Source organism: Physeter macrocephalus, chromosome 7, assembly GCF_002837175.3.
Source record: "Physeter macrocephalus isolate SW-GA chromosome 7, ASM283717v5, whole genome shotgun sequence".
NCBI lineage: Eukaryota > Metazoa > Chordata > Mammalia > Artiodactyla > Physeteridae > Physeter > Physeter macrocephalus.
Window position 1 is genome coordinate 20322271 of NC_041220.1, and position 20586 is coordinate 20342856.

The 20586-nt window shown below is 38.3% G+C and overlaps 1 protein-coding gene across 3 annotated transcripts in view; it reads right to left on the minus strand.

Annotated features, from left to right (window-relative positions):
- Positions 1 to 10676: 10676 nt before the first annotated feature.
- The window catches only part of EMCN (endomucin), a 99001-nt gene continuing 89091 nt past the window's right edge, over positions 10677 to 20586 (minus strand). Inside the window, exons 11-13 of one of the 3 annotated variants that reach the window (XR_003680482.2) lie at positions 19524 to 19597; positions 17213 to 17314; positions 11233 to 12182 (exon numbers count right to left, since the gene is read on the minus strand). Coding sequence is in view for 2 of the 3 variants with exons in the window: in XM_028491688.2 (XP_028347489.1) it covers positions 19563 to 19597 (35 nt within the window). In the remaining variant the exon portion in view is untranslated. Of the gene's footprint in view, positions 10910 to 11232; positions 12183 to 17212; positions 17315 to 19523; positions 19598 to 20586 lie in introns of those variants that run through there. The other 2 variants (XM_028491688.2, XM_028491687.2) reach the window with 2 other exon arrangements.

The window sequence follows — 20586 nt, forward strand, 5'->3', positions numbered from 1 at the left end:
TATTTGTTTTTCTCTTTCTGACTTACTTCACTCTGTATGACAGACTCTAGGTCCATCCACCTCACTACAAATAACTCAATTTCGTTTCTTTTCATGGCTGAGTAATATTCCATTGTATATATGTGCCATATCTTCTTTATCCATTCATCTGTTGATGGACACTTAGGTTGCTTCCATGTCCTGGCTATTGTATAGAGAGCTGCAGTGAACATTGTGGTACATGACTCCTTTTTTTTTTTTTTTTTTTTTGCGTTATGAGGGCCTGTCACTGTTGTGGCCTCTCCTGTTGCGGAGCACAGGCTCCGGACGCGCAGGCTCAGCGGCCATGGCTCACGGGCCCAGCCGCTCCGCGGCATGTGGGATCTTCCCGGACCGGGGCACGAGCCCTTGTCTCCTGCATCGGCAGGCGGACTCTCAACCACTGCGCCACCAGGGAAGCCCCCATGACTCTTTTTGAATTCTGGTTTTCTCAGGGTATATGCCCAGTAGTGGGATTGCTGGGTCATATGGTAGTTCTATTCTTAGTTTCAAAAGAGAATTTTAATTCTACTGTGTCTGGTTCCCTTGGAATCTTCAAAACACTTGTGCTCACATGCTGCCATTGCCTCTTAACCTGTGCTCTTAATGTTGGTTTCTTTGTGTCGTAGGGGTCATGCTCTTTTCCAAGCTTATGCGACGATTCTCATGATAAATCGGTTTCAGACCTATGCTCTCCTTCTGAGTCTTCCTTATCTTGTTCTATTCTCCTGTACTGCAGCTTTTCTTCATAGGCTGTATTTTACTAGCTTGTTGTTTACTCTTCCTTGAAGGAAATGGATCTATACCTGGTGTTGATAAACACATACAATATGTAGATTGCCTTGATCTCACTCATCATCCACTTGAGTGTTTGTTCAATCTCATATGCATGACAAGAGAACAAACTGCTACACAGTTTCCATTTCCATTTCTGGAGTTTGGCAGCCTTTCACCTGATAAACCCTGTTGAGGTTCAATCATGTGACACCCCTCCTTCAGCTCCCCGTCCCCAACTTCCTTCTGTAACAATTCGAATCAGCACGGTAGATGAAAAAGAAGAATACTCAGAATATTCTATTCCTAGGACTCTTTTTGTGCATGCACTTAAGACCTGTTCCTACTTTCTAGCCTGTTGTTTTCTGAGTGTTGCGGTCTCTATATGGAGAATAGAGAAGTATTATAGAAAGAGAGGTAGGGTGTCTGGGGGACAAAGAAGCATGAGAATATCATCTTGCTTGCCTCAAAAAATGAATCCATGCAGCCGCAGGATTCATGCTCAATGTTTTCGTTAGGTCATATCATCTTTTTGAGTGGGCAAACAGTGAGGAAATAAAAGGACATTTTCCTTTCCATTATCTTGCTTTTCAGAGAAACAGGTTTGCTCTCTTTTCAGAAGCAAAATATTTGTGGGGCCTTTTCCAGTTCCATTTCATCATTTTAATTCTAGTTTTAGGCAAATGTATGAGTTTTCATCTTTTTCTCTGACCTCTAAGTGGGCAATAGCTATGTCTGTCTTGCCATTTTACTTCTGACATAGTGACAGTGTTTGGAACAACCTAGGTTCCCAATAAATAATTCATCTAATAAATTGATGTATGTCACCATTGTTATATTACTAGGGTATTAGGAAAAAATGTATCAAGGACAATTAGCCAGGAGAAATTTTAAACTAGGCTTTCCTATTAAGGTAGGTTTTGTTAAAATTTCAGGGCCAATTTTATTTCCTTCCCACCTAGTAATGTGGCTATAGCTATAACATAGGCTAATGACTTGATTTGGAAACTTTGATATGCCAGAAATTGTATTAAGATCACTCGTTCATTCCACATGCATGCATTGAGTGCCTATTAAGGTTGGCTCTATGCCGTGGTAGAATTCTTTCCAGCCCCATGGGAATGAGCATTTGGAAGTGGCTCTGTAAATACAAAGAGCACAGGTTAAATATACAAATATATTTTTATATTCAAATCATTGCAATCAATTGTGAGATATAATAGAGTTATATAAAATGTACAATGAGACACAGAAGGAGTGACATTTGAGTTCTGTCGTGGGTCTTTAGAGAAAGCTATAAAGGCTAAGAGTTATGGAGGATGGCGTTCCAAGAGGAAGAGCATTTCTGGGGAAGGTAGTAATACCTAGGGTCTGGAATAGTCAGGGATTTGCGTGTAGTTAATCGTGACCGAAATAAGAGGGTGGAAAATAACTGGAAGGGTTTTGAAAATGCAGTTACCCATGGATCACTGAGGATAACTTTCACCTAGAATTCATGGACGGTACTAGATTCAGAAGGGTGGTGGACCATAAGCCAAAGTGATAATGGCTGGGGAAGATTTTTTGCTTTGCCTGATAGTGTTTATGTCCTGACAAAAGAGTCACAGATTCACTGTAGATACAAATAATCGAATACAGAATACACAGATGAGTGAATGCCTCAAGGAAGCATTGTAGTGTAAGAGATAGAGAATGATAAGCCCCTGTCGGTTCACAGGTGGTTCCTCTTTACGAATTTGCAACATGCTGAGTGGTTGATAAAATTGAAAATGATCTTACCTTATCTCTAACTATATTCTTAATAGTTATCTCGGGCTTCCCTGGTGGGGCAGTGGTTGAGAGTCCGCCTGCCGATGCAGGGGACACGGGTTCGTGCCCCGGTCCGGGAGGATCCCACGTGCCGCGGAGCGGCTGGGCCCGGGAGCCCCAGTCCGGGAGGATCCCACGTGCCGCGGAGCGGCTGGGCCCGGGCGCCATGGCCGCTGAGCCTGCGCGTCCAGAGCCTGCGCTCCGCAACGGGAGAGGCCACAACAGTGAGAGGCCCGCGTACCGCAAAAAAAAAAAAAAAAAATTGTTATCTCACTATTGATACCAAGCAGAAATATCTGCTGGGTCCATGTGCAATATATTAGATTTAAAAACCTAGTTGTAGTCTTTTTTGAGAAGAAAACTGGAAAATGGGAGTATCTAGTAGGGCAACTGGTTTATAATTTAACATAGTTTTCCTTTATAAAAGTCATATAGACAACACTTTATTTTGAAGAATTAATTGTATAGCTTGACAAGCATTTGATTCTATCACTAAGCACTGGTTCTGAACTATTCGATATTTTTAAGTATTGTTCTGTCTCCCTGCTCCCTCTTTTTAGTTTTGGGTATTAGAGTTACTAGATATCAGGATTGGGGGTCCTAGACTCCGTGCACGTGTGCTGTCCAATATGGTAGTCTTGAAACATGGTAGCTGTTGAACATTTGAAATGTGGGCAAGTCTGAATTGAGATGGGCTGTAAGTATAAAATGCACAACTGATTTCAAAGACTTAGTTTGGAAAAAAGAACGTATTTCTTTCATAGTTAATGTATATATATATATATATATAGAAATAATTAACTTCATTTGTTTCTTTTTTTTTTTTTTTTTTTAGCGGTACGCGGGCCTCTCACTGTTGTGGCCTCTCCCGTTGCGGAGCACAGGCTCCGGACGCGCAGGCTCAGTGGCCATGGCTCACGGGACCAGCCGCTCCGCGGCACGTGGGATCCTCCCAGACCGGGGCACGAACCCGTGTCCCCTGCATGGGCAGGTGGACTCTCAACCACTGCACCACCAGGGAAGCCCATCTGTTTCTATTTTTTGATGTGACTACTAGAAAATTTTAAATTACATATGTGGCTCACATTACATTTCTATTGAATAGCATTGCTTTAGACTATAGAAAAGTTGTCATAGGATTGTGAGTCTAGTGATATAATTTGCTTAGATATCAGTGAATATGTAAGCTTTAATCATTCCATTAGCCCAAAACATTCTGATAATGTGTCTCCAAATAAGTACCTATTAAATTCTTTCTTTTTTCTTTTTTTCCTCGTGAAGCTAAGGTGCTGTTAAGAGAATTTTCTCTTTAAGTCTTTGGCTGAATAACTTCTTGTTGACATAACGACAGTTTTGGTAATCTAGCAGTCACGATTACATTCCGGGCAAGGTCAGTAGGCTAACTGATCTTTCAAGTCCAGGGAAAGATAAATTTCAGCATCTCTGATGGAAATGGCTTTGAACTAGAAGTCAGAAGACCTGGATTATAGCCAAAGCTTTCTTGGCCACTTATAAACAGTCTGCATATTCGTTAGTAATAAATTATTTTGCTGGGAGCCAACCATATGTTTCCATATATATAAAAAGGAGAAAATTGATAATAGCAACCCAACGCACCCACAAGGTTATTATGGCAAGTTTATGTATAAGATGATAATTACATTACAAGATGTGCTTAAGTTGTCATAGCTTGCACTTTCATGAGGACTTTTACCTACATGAAACTTTGCAATGTCTTTTACAGAATAATGCAAACCTGCTTCCCAAAAATGCCCATAATTGGACAGTATATATTGTAATTGGTTATTATTGCTGTTCATCACCTTGGGATAAAAGAAGCTGGCAGGTTACCTCAAAGGACAGATCCAGTGATCTGTTGGCCTTGATCCTAGATGAATCCATTTTTAAAAATCCATGCCTTTTAAAATGGGGGTAGAGTGGGGTGAGTCACAGAAAATCTCAGGCCTTTGAAACAAGTCAGGAGAGAGACTCATGTGGCTGAAGTTTGAAAATCCAGTGTGGGTAATTGTTGATTATTAATTAATACTGAGTTGACTAGCAAATAAAGGGATCTTTTCTGGAAATCTTTAGATGAATGTTTGTGTCTTAAGGGTGTGAACCTTTCACTGCTTTAGTAAAGTACCTAATTAATTAATTGGGTTCAGCAAGGAGAAGGGAGTCTTTCTTGACCTTTGGCCAAAACTATCCCCTAAAATAGACCGAGAGAAGGAAATATAATCCCGTGGAATTAAATTGTGCCACGCAAAGGAGCTATTCTCAGCATCAAAATCACATATATTCTTTCGGAAATATTTTTGACTCTGCCCTTTTCCTTCCTTTCTGCATTAAAAATAATTTAAAAGCAAAATAAAAAAGATCTGCTGCTGCATCAGCCTTTAACTATTTCTTGCCTCCATAAGATTCTACTTGGCTGAAATACATTTAGAGTTGCTTCAGTACCTATAGAAAGAGAGGCAAAACTTTTCCAGGATGTGGCTTCTATTTATGCTCGAAACTTGTATACTTACATTTGTCTGTATTAGCCCTCTGCTACATTTAATTTTGTTTTGTTTTGAAGTTATTGTTTTTCACGCTTGGTTTATATGCTAGTCATTGTGCTAAATGATTTGCACGCATTATTTTACTTAATCTTCTCAAAACCTTAATATCACCATCTCAGAATTGAGAAGAAAACTGATGGAACCTAGCTCATCTCTAACGCAGAGCTCATCGTTTATTCCGTGCCTGTGCTCTGTGCCCAATGCACACAGCTCGGAGAACAAGCAATGCCATATAACATTTAGTTTTCCGTTTAATCACTTCACCTCATTTGCCCATGTGAGCAGTAAGTCACAAAGAGCCCTCCTCTTAAACTACATGTATTATCTTCTATACAATAAGCTCCTAGAGGGAATTATCACTTATGGTATCTTTTGGTTACTGCTGTGTCTAAAACAATACCCTGGGCTAGTAGGAGGTAATAAAACTTTATTGAGGATGATGATGTTGATAACTATTAGAATGTGGTATTAATAGATGATTTCAATTTCTATTCCCTTCCCACACACATTTTTAAAAACGTCAACCTTTGAAAGCTTCCCACATTTCTCTATCCAGACAGTTCAACTTCATTTCTATACTCCACATTCTGAACCTCCACAGAGTGGGAAGTTCAGCTAGCAGGATTTTAGAGGAACTAGTCTTCTTTTGAAATAAAAATTCATGGCAATCCCAGGGAGTGGCCATATCCCAACAACAAGACGGAGTTGAGACTGGGCTCATCTGTCGAGGATGTCAAAGTGAAGTTCAATACTTTTCTGAATCATGGTTCTTAGCTAATAGAACTAATTATTAAAAGTAATTAATTAAAACCTGCCTCTTGTAGCACACATACCACAAACAGTGGTACCGCACTCAGCAAATAAGTGGGTTTCACGGCAAATCCCGCGAAAACCTCATCTGTGCCTCCTCCAATCAATCAACTCATCTAAGCTCTTTGAGATCATTAAATGGCAATCCAATGGGAACAGCAATGTAGTGGCTGACAGTTTTTGTTTTAAATGCCTTCATTTGCTTTAGTTATAATTCCAAGCAAAATGCTATAAATAATGCACTGTACTGACATTTATAATTTAAATGCACACAGCATTATTAATACTGTACTGCAACAGCAGCAGGAGAAGCTCTCTGATAATATATTGCCAGCATGCCAAAGACACTCTGTCCTTTATCAGAGTTTATCTCTCTCTCTCTCTCTCTCTCTCTCTCACACACACACACACACACACACACACACATAGAGGCTTGGTTTATGTTTGTGAGCAAGGGGGTACACAGATATCACAAACACCTGATACTAGAGAAGGGTGCTCAAAATCTAATCAAACGTAAAAGCTTTTGCACAGCAAAGGAAATCATGAACAACCCACAGAATGGGAGAAAATATTTACAAACTATGCAACTGACAACGGACTAATCTCCAAAATATACAAACAGGTCATGCAGCTCAATATCAAAAAAACACAAACAACCCAATCAATAAATGGGCAGAAGATCTAAACAGACATTTCTCCAAAGAAGACATACAGGTGCCAAAAAGCACATGAAAAGATGCTCAACATCACTAATTATTAAAAATATCTTTAAAGTCGATATTAGTAAGGTATATTTTACATATAAAAATATACCCATTTTAAGTCTACAGCATGAGTTTTGGCAAATATGTACACCTCTGTAATCAATGCCATAATCAAACTACAGAAATTTCTATCATCTCAAAAAATTCCCTTTCTCTTGGCATTCCCCTTATATCCTGGCCCAGGACAGCCACTGGGCTGATTTCTTTTCTAGTGCTTCATATAAATGAAGTCATAAAATATGCATTCCACTATATCTGGCTTCTTTTTTGCAGCATAACGCATAATGTTTTTTAGATTCATTTTGTTAGGTGTATTAGTAGTTTTTTCTATTTTATTTCTGAGTGGTATTCCATTGTGTGACTATACCACAATTTGTTTAGTAGCATTTGGCTATTATGAATAAAGCTAATATGAACCTTTGGTTACAGGTCTTTGTATAGCCATGACATGTGTTTTCATTTGTCTTGGGTAAATACATATGGGTGGAGATGGTGTACTATAAGAAGTATACATTTAACTTTTAAAATTTTATCTCAGGAAAATTTAATCTGCTAAATTGTTTTTCAAATTGTTGAATGATTTTACATTCCCACTAGCAACGTATGAGAGTTCTAGTTTCTCCATATTTCCATCAACACTTGGCATTATTGGTCTTTATAATTTTAGCCACTCCTGTGGATATGTAGTGGTATCTCACTGTAGTTTTAAATTTGCATTTTCCTGATGAATAACTGATATTAAGTATCTTTTCATGTGCTTATCAGAAAATCATATATCCCCTTTAGTGAATTGTCTTTTCAAATTTTTTTTCTGTTTTTCAGTGGATTGACTTCTTATTTTTAAGTTCTTTGACCTCCTTATATGTCCTAGATCTAAGCCATGTCAGATATATATAATGCAAATATTTCCTCCTATTCTTTGGCTTTGCATTTTCAGTTTATTAACGCTCATTTGGAGAGCAGAATTTTTAGTTTAAAGTTCGGTTGACGTTGTCTTTAATTTTGGCCTTTTGGGCCTTATCTAGGAAATCTTTACTGACATTAAAGAAGGCAAATGTTATAGATCTGGATTTAATGTTTAAGGTTATGACACTTTAGAGTCAGTTTTGTGTGTGGTATGAGGTAAGTGCTGAGCTTTGCTTTTTCATCACGTGAGTTCCAGAACAATTTGTTGAGAGGACTGTCCTTTCCCCATTGAATTATTGTGGCACCCTTGTCAAAAATCAGTTGACCATATATTCATGTGTATATAGGAGAAAAGCATACATTTAATTCTTTCTGTAATCTCTATTTTATTTCATTGATTAAATTCTATTCTTAGGTCAGTTCTGAACTGTCTTGATTTAAAGTAAGTTTTTAAATCCAGTATTGTGAGTCGTCCAAATTTAGGCTTTTAAAAAAATGTTTTAGCTAGTCTAAGTCCATTTTATTTCCATATAAACATTGGAATCATCTTATCAATTTCTACAAAGAAGAAAATTAAATTTGGCCTGAAACTGTAATAAATCTGTAGATCAATTCGAATAGAACTGACATCTTAATAATAGAGTCTTTTAATGCATGATTTAGTATTCTTTAATTTCTCTTAGAAGTTTGACAGTTTTTAAGTGTACAGGGAGTGAACATATTTTGTAAAATTTATCCCTCAGAATTTTATATATGCTGGCATTATTGTAAATGGTATATATATATTTTTAATTTTCGTTTTTTGGTTACTAAATAAAAGAAATCAGTTGATTCTGTATATTGATCTTATATTCTTCAACTATTACAAATTAATTTATTAATTTTTGTAGCTTTTTTGGAGATTTCATAGGATTAATGCATGACTCTGTCACTTTTGTTTATAATGGGATGATAAAGTGGTCCCTGTTTTAACTATAGGCAGGAGCATAATTGTTAACCCATTTTTATATATAGGTAAACTGAGATTAGAAAGACTAAGTAATAAAGCGATGAAGAGCAGGGATTTGGGGTTTAGGTTGGAATCCAAATTTTTACTGCTTACTCGTTGCACCACCTTGGGTAAGTTATTTAATTTTCTGTCTTGGTTTCCATATATCTAAAATGAATATGCTCCTGCTGAGAAAAATAATAAAACAAATATAATGTAATATTAAGAGTTGTATCTTATCATTGTTTTCTTATTAACTGAGATGACAGATGTGAAGGTTTTAGCACAGTGCCTGGAAACAGTGCCTCAGACACAGTGTCAATAACCAATGATATGATCCGTAATCACTTTGGTAGAATTCTGACTTTAAGTTCAGGAATGTAATATTGATGAACAAGATAGATGTTTTTTCATTATTTATCAAAACTGTTTTTCCTTTAAATAGTATCCAGAACAAGAAAAAGGTGTTCAGGCCCATAGGATAAATCCCCTTGAAGAAAAGACAAAGTATACTTATTTAAAGGAACATGAGAAGTCTTGTTTGTGTTTGTGGGGAAATTTTGACCAGAAGTTCTGTAGATAATCCATGACATAGTCTCAGTTCAAGGTACTTATTGGTTAATTAATCACAATGATGGATATCTTCAATATTAGGCAATAATTAACAAATTCACAGTCTTGAGACTACCACTCAAAAAACAACTTTTAAAGGACTTATCCACTTTTCTTTTTAGAGCCCCATAAATTCTCGATGGAGAAAAATCAGGAGGAAGAGCTAGCACGCTCATTGTTGAAGGTTTGTCGGTGTCCTAAGTTGATCCTCAAGAACTTAAGTTTGGCAGGTAGGCAAGAAATAAGATACAGATTTGTCAGATATGTAAGGGAACATTTCAGCTCAGCAAGGGGAATTTAGAAGTCTTTCTCTGCTGACTGATCACAACCAGTGTGTCAGACAACAACATCCGCTTATTCTTAGATGACAACAGTGCCAGTTAATTAGCTCTTGTTTATGTTTTGACTATTGATAGACTTAAATTATATTCATATTGTCATGCAGAACAAACACACAGAAAGGTTTGCCTTTGATCTAAATACATATTTTCCTTGGCTGCAGTGACATTTGAACTGTTTATCAGAATAAAAAACTTATAAGAAATCAGGCATAAAAAAAGTAGGGGTGGGGTGGGGTGGGAGAGGAGGGGGGACCACAAAAAAAAAGTAGATCATCTAAATCAGATAATTAAAAAAACATCTGATTAATGATAATTTTGGCTTGAAAACCAAGTGCCCTATTTCAACAGAAGTTCAAGTTGACTTATAAAAATGCAGACATTACCTTTGAGATTGACTTTACAAAATGCCATGAATATCTCTGCAAATTTCTCAATCCTCTTATCACTTTGACTTTTTAAAGATTTAATGCTATAGTTGTAGGTATAGAGTATATTCCTTATGTATAATTCTTGAACTAGAGTGAATTTCATTCTTTCATTATGTTTAAAAAGCTTTCCTTCTTCCTGATCCTTATAAACTCTCTTCGAACAATATTTATTAAAGGTCAAGAAAATGGTTTTTCTAGAAGTCAAAATAGCATATCACTTGTAGTAATTTAAATTGCAGAAGAGTTTGTGTCTTTACTGCATTCTGTGTAACAATGCTTTTGCTCTGTAAAGCATTCTGGGGGTGTTGGAATATTTTTCTTTTGAAGACAAATGCTCCATGGTCGGCATGCTCTAGCCACTGTTGCACCCATTTAAAGACTTCTAGGTTAGAGTTAAGCATGGGCAAAGCATCCCTCAAGGGAAAGTGTAGGTACTGGAGATCCTAGCCTTTTTCTATACCCTATTGTTGTTCTTTTTCTTTTTCTTTTTTATTCCCCATTTTTCTTCTCAAAGAAACATAAAGAGGCACCAGTAAGAAATATAAGTATTCTTGTTTGGTGTCCTTGATTAGAAGTAGTGCAGACATCAGGGAGCAAAAACCAAAATGATTATTCACATAATCCTCAACGCTGACCATTTTATTTTATTTATTTATTTATTTATTTATTTATTTTTGTGTGTGGTACGCGGGCCTCTCACTGTTGTGGCCTCTCCCGTTGCGGGGCACAGGCTCCGGACCGGCAGGCTCAGCCGCCATGGCTCACGGGCCCAGGCTCTCCGCGGCATGTGGGATCCTCCCGGACCGGGGCACGAACCCGTGTCCCCTGCATTGGCAGGCGGATTCTCAACCACTGCGCCACCAGGGAAGCCCAACGCTGACCATTTTAAAATACACTGCAACAAAATAAATTGTAAAAGGTAGTTATAAATGTACCCTTCTGTCTCTACTACATTGTCCTCATATCACTAAGATAATTTAGCACCGAAATCAGCTTAGGTAATCATAAAAGTTAAAGAGCTGCCACTGGCAGCTTTTTCGTTCCAGAACTTTCCATAGAACTTCAGCCAACATGATGTCTTGATCCCCTGTGTCCAAGGAGCGGTCAAGGTTTATCATTCAGCCTTCAACAGAAGAATTTGACCCTGATGGAGCGGCAGCTATAATCATATGGTATTTTTAGGGAAGTGATACACTGAAAAATAATATCACAATTATGTATTTATGAAATGTTGGTTTCTACAAACTGGAGATTTCACAATGATTGCTAGAACAAATCAATACATTTCTAAAAGAAAATAAAAATGCACAGAGATGGTGTCAATCAAGTGGATTATGAAAAATCACAGTCCTGTTATCTTCGTAATGAACGCAGTACAGAGTGTCATAAATGCCCTTAACATCCTTGTCACATAGTGTGAATTACAAAGAGAAAGACCCAAGAAATGGTAAATTGACTTCCCTTGAACAGGGTCTGATACGTGACTCCTTTGTCCCTTTCTCACTTATTAGATGCCTTTCATTAGTGAGCTCTCATAGTCTGATGATCAATCCAAAAATACTCATAATTATGGGAAGACAGTATCATTGCCGTTTTCACAGTCGTATTATCGTATTTTTAGTGTGTTGAGCACAGCAATTATTTATGAAAGGTAACACATGGAAGTATGAATAAAGTATATTTACGTACAAAGTAGCATGGCAGGATTTCGACCCAATATTTAATAATACACTTGCAAATTTTCCCTGCATTAACATAGTGGAAAACAATAAATACAAACGTTAGGTAAGAAAAGAACACTGAGAAAGTAGGAAGGTCTCCGTGGATAAGAAACGTTAGTTCTGAAAACTTTAAACTCAAGGGACAGTCATTTCATCAGTGAAGCCACCTGCCTGGGCTGTCAGGTTACCTGCTCACAGATGCCCCTCCTAAAATTCCCTCCCCTAGGAATGTTCCTGTAAAATGCGGTAATGTGTGTTTTCACATCTTAAAGGACAGGAGAGGCCCAGGATGGTTTCCAATTCTCTTAGATTATTGCGTGTCATCTGGACATCACTTTATTGGGACAGGTGACTGGTGCACACTGGCGAGCAGGATTGGAAGTCAGGATTGAATCCACAGGACTTTCTCCCTTTCTACCCCTGGAGCACAGAAGCTGAAGAGTAAGCCTGTGGGGTGGGAAAGGGGGAAACAAAAAAGTTCAGATTCCAAGAAAGTGAAGAAGTAGAGATGCTGGGGGACACCATCTCTTGGTAAGAAATGTTAGTGACCAGCTGAGTAGAGACTACTGACCACCCAGTAGAGTCACTGGAATGTCTCATAAGCACTTCAACCTCAACAAGTCTGAAAGGAAACCCACTAGACTGCCTCCCAAACCTCTTCCCTCTCGCTCCGTAATTCCAGCCTTTGCTCTTACCTTCATGATCCATCCAGGCACTCATGCTAGATGTGTGGCCATAATCTACACCCCTAATAGTTCTCCTTCCCCAATGCCTACGTTCACACACTCCCTACCTCTGGAGAATGTTACCTTCCGGACAATTCTTTATTCTATTCCGCCTCTTCATCTGTATCCCTACTGGACCTGCAGACCTGGTGAAGCCCTTGTTCTTTTCCCGGGGAATACTGAAATAGTCCTCTGACCTCTCGGCTTCCAGTCTTACTCCTGTTGAATTAATCTTCCACACTGACCACTCAGTGATGTGTCTCAAGCACAGATCTCATCATATTCCTCTTCTGATTAAAGTACTTCACCGTACCCTATCACTAACGCAACATCGTTCGAGGTCTGTTGCTTGGGGTAACGATGCGAGTAATTAAGAAATGTATTGGCAACTTTCATGCTTTGCTGCCGTGTACTTATCAGGGAGAAGAGTGAACAGGCAACTCTGCACTTCTCCTCCACAGGAAGGAGAGTCGGGGCTTTGGTTTATTACTTTGGGTTTTCTTGTTTGCGGTACAGAAAGAACTTTCTGTTTTGGCCCCCCAAAAGAGCAGGAGATGGAAGCTTCTGTGCTTTCATTGGGAAAGGGGCACATGCCTGGCATGGCAGGGTAGGTGCTGTCGTGCTGCTGATCGCAGTGCTGGTGGTTTGCTGGAGTCTGGGAGGAGGATGATATGGTGGGGGTGAGGGTGGGTAGTGGACCAAGGTGGAGACCTGCACCTTGCTCCCTCATGGCATGGTCGGTGAGGCAGGACCTTTGCTAGGGATGGTTGCATTGCTGCCTTGCAGTGCGGGAGCCGGACACCGGTTACCGTGTCTTGCGGGACAGTTGGAAGAACAGAGGGTGGACACAGGATCCAGGTCAAGTCTTAGTCTGTGGAAAGGACTGTAAAGCAGGGCATTTCTAATGTCCTCCCAGAGCACCTGTGGCTGACAGATGGTCTAGCACAGGCCAGAGCACGGCGTAGCCCTGGATGGAGCACAGAGATTACAGGGAGACTGAAACACTCCCCGCTCTCAAAGTTTGGACTAACTTCCTGGGTGTGTTTTACATTCAGGGTCAGAGGGTCTCCCCAAATAAATAAATGGCTGCTTGATGGCATTAGTAAAAAGGAAAGCGTCAGATTTTATTCTGCCTAGAAAAAGAAAGTATTTCATTCTCGCCATGTGAAGTCCTTTATGATTTAGCTTAGCATGGGAGACAAGACCTCTCATGATCTGGTGTCTTCCACTGCTTCAGCCTCATTTCTCAGCCCTTCTGGCATTGAACTATATCTTCTAGGCCCTTGCTTCCCAAGTTATCCGTGGACCAGGTTGGTTTTTAAAAATTTCTAATCAGTTGCTAACTGATATTTTAAAGAATAAAATCATGTGAATAAAATGTTGAAGCAATAGCAGATTGCTATAACAATTTTTAAATGCTTACACACAGTTTCTGTACTTAATCTCATTGTGGAATAGTATCAACGGTTCATTGACCCTGCAGCAGCTGTATATAGAACAGCTCTAAGTTAACCAATTATCTATAATTTTTTTCATATACCACTCAGTTTCACAGTTCTTTGCATTTACATATGCTATTCCCTGTGCCTAGAAAAACCCAGGTCATTTTTTTTTCTTACCCTGTAAGTCTCAACTTAAATACTATCTTCTCTAAGAAATTTACCATTAAACTTCAAGGTACCATGGCTATCTTTACATACCACTCCCTTATTTACTATATTCTATTAAAATGATCTTATTTGTATTTCTCTACACTTGTCTAAGCTCCTGGAGGACAGCAACCATGTTATGTCCCTCTTAATACCTGGTCTAGTACTGGACAAGGAGTAAGATCTCTGTCACTTTTTCTTCAACGGAACTGTAATCCTCTGTAGGTGAGTTTCTAAGTGAAGCTAAGCGTTTGCAGCACAGATCAGCTAGGTGAACATCTCAATTTATGTGAGTAGGATAATGTTCATGATTAATACTGTACTGATCTTTTTTTTCTCAAAGATCAGAAACCAATATAGGAACAAACTGGATTTTTCATCAGAGTGTATTACACATCGACAATCTTTTTCAAGAAATGAATTTTGCTTGCTTCATTAATGATTTTATTCATTAGTTGACATTTCAGTTTGAATGTCTGTACCAATACAGCATAAGCTTTCTTTCCAACATTATAATCTCTCTAAAATTCAACGTGCTGGCTTCTTTACGGTCACTGAAGAAATTTATGGTCACTGAACCTCTCACAACCCTAAAATTTTGTATATTTGTGATTCTTACAAAAAATTAATGATCACTTTAATAATAAAGTAGCATGGTAGATTCTTTAATCATACTGACAACACTTTATAAGCAAAGAAGCACAATGGTTTTAGGAGAAAAGGTCATTCTGTCCTGATTTTATAGATGTGGAACCTACTGCAAAGCATTATAAAGAAATTTGTTGAAGGCCATAGACTAGGATCAGAAAATAAATCTTGTTTTACTTGTGATGTTTTCTTTTTAGCCCTCATTATTCATTTTAAAATGTAAGAAAAATAATTGAAAAACATGTTAAGCTTTTCTGGAAGTTCACAAAGATGCTTTTAGATTATCAAGGGTATCATTTAGAAAATTACAGAAGTACAGTGAATTGTATCTGCAAGAAAAATAGAAATGGGTAACATTCCACTTTGTTGAGGATCTGTGGGATGAGACTTTCATACAAGTTACTGGTCTTGCTGCCCCTTGGTTCTTCATTGATCTGAAACTCCCCTCACTTCTTAAACTGGCAGGTGGCTTGGAGCAGAACGGACAGGAGACCTACTGGAGAGGGAGCGGCCAAGTGGCAGTAGGTCTCCTCCCGTCTACAGCACAGGATTGGTCTCAGAGCAATGAAAAGACTTTCTTTTCCGTTCTAAAATTGTTTTACCCCTCATTTAAGATATATCTTGGACATGTCTACATGCAATTAAAAAATTGTCTTGATAATCACTTTTGCTAGTTGTATAATGTCATTGATTGGATCATACCTAATTTATCTGAAATTTCCATACCACTGGACATGCTGTTTCTAAATGTTTGCTACCATTCTTTGTATATTAATCTTTAATCACATTTCAAATAATTTCCTTTTGAAAATTTCCTAAAAGTGAAGTTGCTAGGTGACAAATGTGAATATTTTAAGTCTCTTAGTGAATATTACCAAACTGCTCTTCGGAAAGATTAATCCAGTTAATCCAGTTTTTACTGTCAAATGCAGCATATGATACTATTTGCTTCACCAGTATGATTTTTAAAAATTAGAAAAAGTAAAACTCAAGTAATTGAAGGTTATAATTTTTTTGGTCTTAATTCCATTTTTGATTAGTAATAGTACAGGAACTCTTCTATAATTTTATATTACCATTTTTATTTCCTCCTCTGTGAATTGCCTGTTCATGGCCTTTGCTCATTTAAAAAATTTCCGATTTGTATAACTGTCTTTGTATATTTAAAATATTAATGAATTGGTCTCATATTTATGACAAACATATTCCCGATTTATAATTTATGGTTTTCTTTATGAAAATTTTTATGTTTGGAAATTTTAAGTCATGATGTAGTAGAATTCCTATTATTTCCATTGTGTTATATTGTTTCATGGTCTGAAAATTCTTAATCAGACACATAATATAACCTAACAAATTTTTCTTCTAGTTTTTTTTACATTTAGTTTTTTTATATATTTTCCCCATATAGATATTATTAGCTAATGTCCCTTCACACTCATTATTAACCAATTTGTTCAGACCATTTGTTGGCACCAGTAAGAAAAGGATGTGATTTCCTGCTCTACATTTTGGCATAAAAATTCTGGCCTTAGCAGAAGTCCTATGTAACAGCAAATCAATTCCTTGTCACCTTGTCATAAAAGAATTAATCTCTTGTCATAAAATAATTAATCTGAGAAGAAGATAATAGAGCATATTTGCATTATAAGTGAGCACAAATATGTATAGAAGTACATACAGCTAATGTATCTCTAATCTTTGATTCCAGTGGCCTTCAAAACTTACCACAAGTTATTTTTGCACTAATAGCCATTTTGAGGGAGGTATCAGCTAATAACTGGGAGGAAAATGAATTATACAGGGAAAGTTTAAACTAAAATAATCATTTTCTTATTCTAAATAAATTATGGCCCCTAAATATAGCAATAAATCTGCAGTGAAAGATAATATTTTTTGGAACTCCTATCAACCTTCCTCTTGTTGACATAAAAGTCTTAAGAGATTTTAGAACTAGACTGAATTGATCGATTGTATCAATCATGCCCATATAGCTTTTTAATTTTTTTCTCTATTTTCTTATTTCTTATGTGTGATTTCATGTTCTCACTAGACAAAGCTTTGCAGAGAGGGCAAGGATCATAGATTAAAGGTATTCTGGAATTCCAATAAATATAACATTCAGCACAAAATAGATGATCATTATACGAAGCAGCACTCATTAAATACATCTAGAAATTTATCCTGAGGTGAAAAATTTTAACATGAATGAATGTTTCCATATAGTGTTTGCTGTTGCATACCAATCCAAAGACTTCTCAACTTCTTTTCTCAACTTCTAGTTCTGATAAATGCATTCCTATTTATTCTGAACTTCTGAGTTGATATCTTATTTCTAGGTGATATCTGATTTCTAGGAGAAAGCAATTACTCAGCGGTTACTACGTTTAAAGTACAATGGTTGCTAAGAGAAATATATTGAAAAAGGGTAAGACAAATAGACAACAGAACTGACCAATTTCAAACATGTTTCTTCCCATTACTTTCATCTTTACTCTTCAGAACATTGTTATGTAATTCCACAATTACTCAGAAAGGCAACAGAAGCTATTTACCTCTGCAAATCAAAAGACATGAGATTAGAGGCTAGGAATATTTTTTAAAGTACAAAAATTGAAAGGAATGGGAGTTGGATAATAATTCATTTTGTTGAGCTTGTTTGGGTCAGTACTCTTCCTTTTCTCCTGTATAGAGACTGTCTCCTGCATAGAGACTTTTCTTTCTCTTTCCAACTGAAGAGAAGACTTCTTCCTCCAAACTGGACAATTAGTCACTAAGATTTGAGCATTTTAACAATCTGGAAAGCATCCTTTTACTAGCCACGGGATTGCAAAGAAACCATAGGTTGTACGGAAGGAAGCTTGCCATATACTAGAGAGGGCTGGACCGCGTCTCCACAAATTTCTCGCACTTCTCAGGTTCTTGAATTTTGCATCTGAAAGAGTGCGTTGCAAAAGGATAGGCAAGTCCCAGATTCCTCTCATCCTAACCCACCCCTCGCTGGCTAGAGAAGGATGAAATTCTGACACTGATGCATGTCTGTATGACACTCCTTTGCTTACGTCTCCTGCTCCTGGCCAGAGAAGCATGGCTGGCATCATTTATTCAATAAACCCTGGCTGAGTATCCAAAACAGCATTGTATTTGTGCTGGGAAGTAGACATAGGTAGTGGGCATAACAATGATATTCCCCCCGGACGCTACCCAGAGTGATTACCATTGTGTCAAGGCCAATTCTGGGCGTACACCTATTTATCTGTTCTTTTGCTTTTTTACTATCAGCTGCTAAAGGGTAAATTTCTCTGCAGGTTCTAAAAATTATCAAACACTAATTGTGAAGGCACTTAATCAATGCTGCTTGTGAAAAATAAGTCAAAAGAAACTTTTCTTACCCAATTCTAGAAAAGCAAAAGACAGTCCCATGCTAAGCTGGAAAGGTTAATTCCAGCAGGCCTGAAATCGGGCTGAGTTGTTTTACTGAAATAAAACATGTACCTGCATTGCACTGACTCCTGGTCAAAGAATGGAACACACAGAATAGCATTTGCTTGTAAACATAGTTTTTGAGAGGTTTCAATTATTCACTGATTAACAATTAATGTAATGAGATTGATCACCTTGCATCTGGTCTCAATGAGACACCTGGAGGGCTCTGTCACTCATCTAGTTATACAGCAAGAATGTGCCTACATGACCGTCTGGGTACTGTAAGTTCCCTATACACAAACGAGTTCTGTTCCAAGAGTGTGTTCGTAAGTCCAATTTGTTCGTAAGTCCAACAAAGTTAGCCTAGGTACCCAACTAACACAATCAGCTGTAGAGTACTGTACTGTAATAGGTTTATAATACTTTTCACACAAATAATATATTAAAAAAACAAAAAACGAAGAAAACATTTTTAACCTTACAGTACAGTACCTTGAAAAGTACAGTAGTACAGCACCACAGCTGGCATACAGGGGCCGGCACTGAGTGAACAGGCAAGAAGAGTTACTGACTGGAGGAGGAAGAGGAGGTGGGAGATGGTAGAGCTGAAGGGTTGTTAGGAATAGGAGACAGAGTGCAATTTCACTCATGCCTGACGTTGATGGAATGCATGGTCACGTCTTTGAAAGGTCGCAACTTGAAGGTTCACACGTAGGGGACTTAGTGTATAAGAAACGCCAGCTGAGCGTGCATTTTGGATCACCTTGTTAGAGGTACTTTGTGCACACACCCATGGTTCCTGGCTCCAGAGAGAAAGTACATCTGGGTACGGTTCTTCCGGAGAGAGGACAATTGGACCTCCCCGCTGGCATCTCTGGACCCCTCTCCCTGAGCCAGCCTTTGGCTGTGATGCACGTTCTTACCTTAATGCAGCTGCTAGGTCATATCTTTTTTTTTTTTTTTTACTGTCATTTTGGGTCCTGCAAGTCTTCCTTAGCAATAGAACCCTGTCTAACTGCCACTGTTAAGTATGTATATGCTGACCCAGACAGAGGCAAACTGCATCTATGAGGAGACATTACCAACAGGCAGAAAGCATGAATTGTATCATTCCTGAGGTAGGCAGGGCAACTGGAAGAATCTCCTACAGCCCCCAAGACATTTATTTCTCTGGCAAGTGTTCTCAGAGTTTGTTTTTAGACAAATAGAAAATGATGGTTTAACTGACACAAGCTATTAACTTTTCAGGTTATAAAAGTCTTTAAAACTAATCTGAGCTGCAGCAGGCTAACAAAACAGATATTAATGAGTATCTCAGTGAGTGAAATTAGGGCACTTACATATTTATTGCCCAGGTGTGGAGAGGATTCATCAAGCTGTCAGTTCTTGGTTTTTCCTTGTGCAGAGCGCTCACCTAAAAACAGAAGATATGCTTTGATCTATAAGCTCAGAGAGTGAACAAGGATGAAAATGAAAGTTTCTTGGCTTGTTTTTTGTTTTTCAATGAAAGTCCAATGTCCCTTCAAGAGCGTCATTAGAGCCACAACTTACCTCTTGGTATTGCCTGGAAATTGTCCACCAAGATTTATGAGCTTTATTCGGCCATTGTTTATTTTTACCCTCGAGGAGCAATGCTAACTCACTCCCTGCAGATAGGGGGTGTGAGTTGGGAGGTGATAGCAAGAGAGGCACCCTAGGGGATAAGTTATTGAATTTTGCCTGTTCCATAAGCTGGCTCTGCCTGAGCAAAACTACATCATATTTTTTAAATGCCATTTTATCAGGAAAACATTCTAGGGTCCTTTGTTTAAATAATTCAGTGACAGTTTTGTGAAAATGAATTTATAGGCCAACATGAATACTTTGATGACATACAAAGCAGCACAGGGAACATTGCTCAAAATAACAATGTTATTCCATCATCAATATAAAGATAAATATTAACTTAGGATGATGGGGAGCTGAGAGGCCCCAAGCATTTTTTTTTTAAATTTATTTATTTTATTTATTTTTGGCTGCATTGGGTCTTCGTTGCCGCACGTGGGCTTTGTCTAGTTGCATTGATCGGGGTCTACTCTTCGTCGCGGTGCGCGGTCTTCTCACTGCGGTGGCTCCTCTTGTTGCAGAGCACGGGCTCTAGACGCGCGGGCTCAGTAGTTGTGGCTCATGGGCTCTAGAGCGCAGGCTCAGTAGTTGTGGTGCACGGGCTTAGTTGCTCCCCGGCACGTGGGATCTTCCCGGCCCAGGGCTCGAACCCATGTCCCTTGCATTGGCAGGCGGATTCTTAACCACTGTGCCACCAGGGAAGCCCCCAAGTAGTTTTTTTGTTTTTTTGGTTTTTTGTTTTTTTGCGGTACGCGGGCCTCTCACTGTTGTGGCCTCTCCCGTTGCGGAGCACAGGCT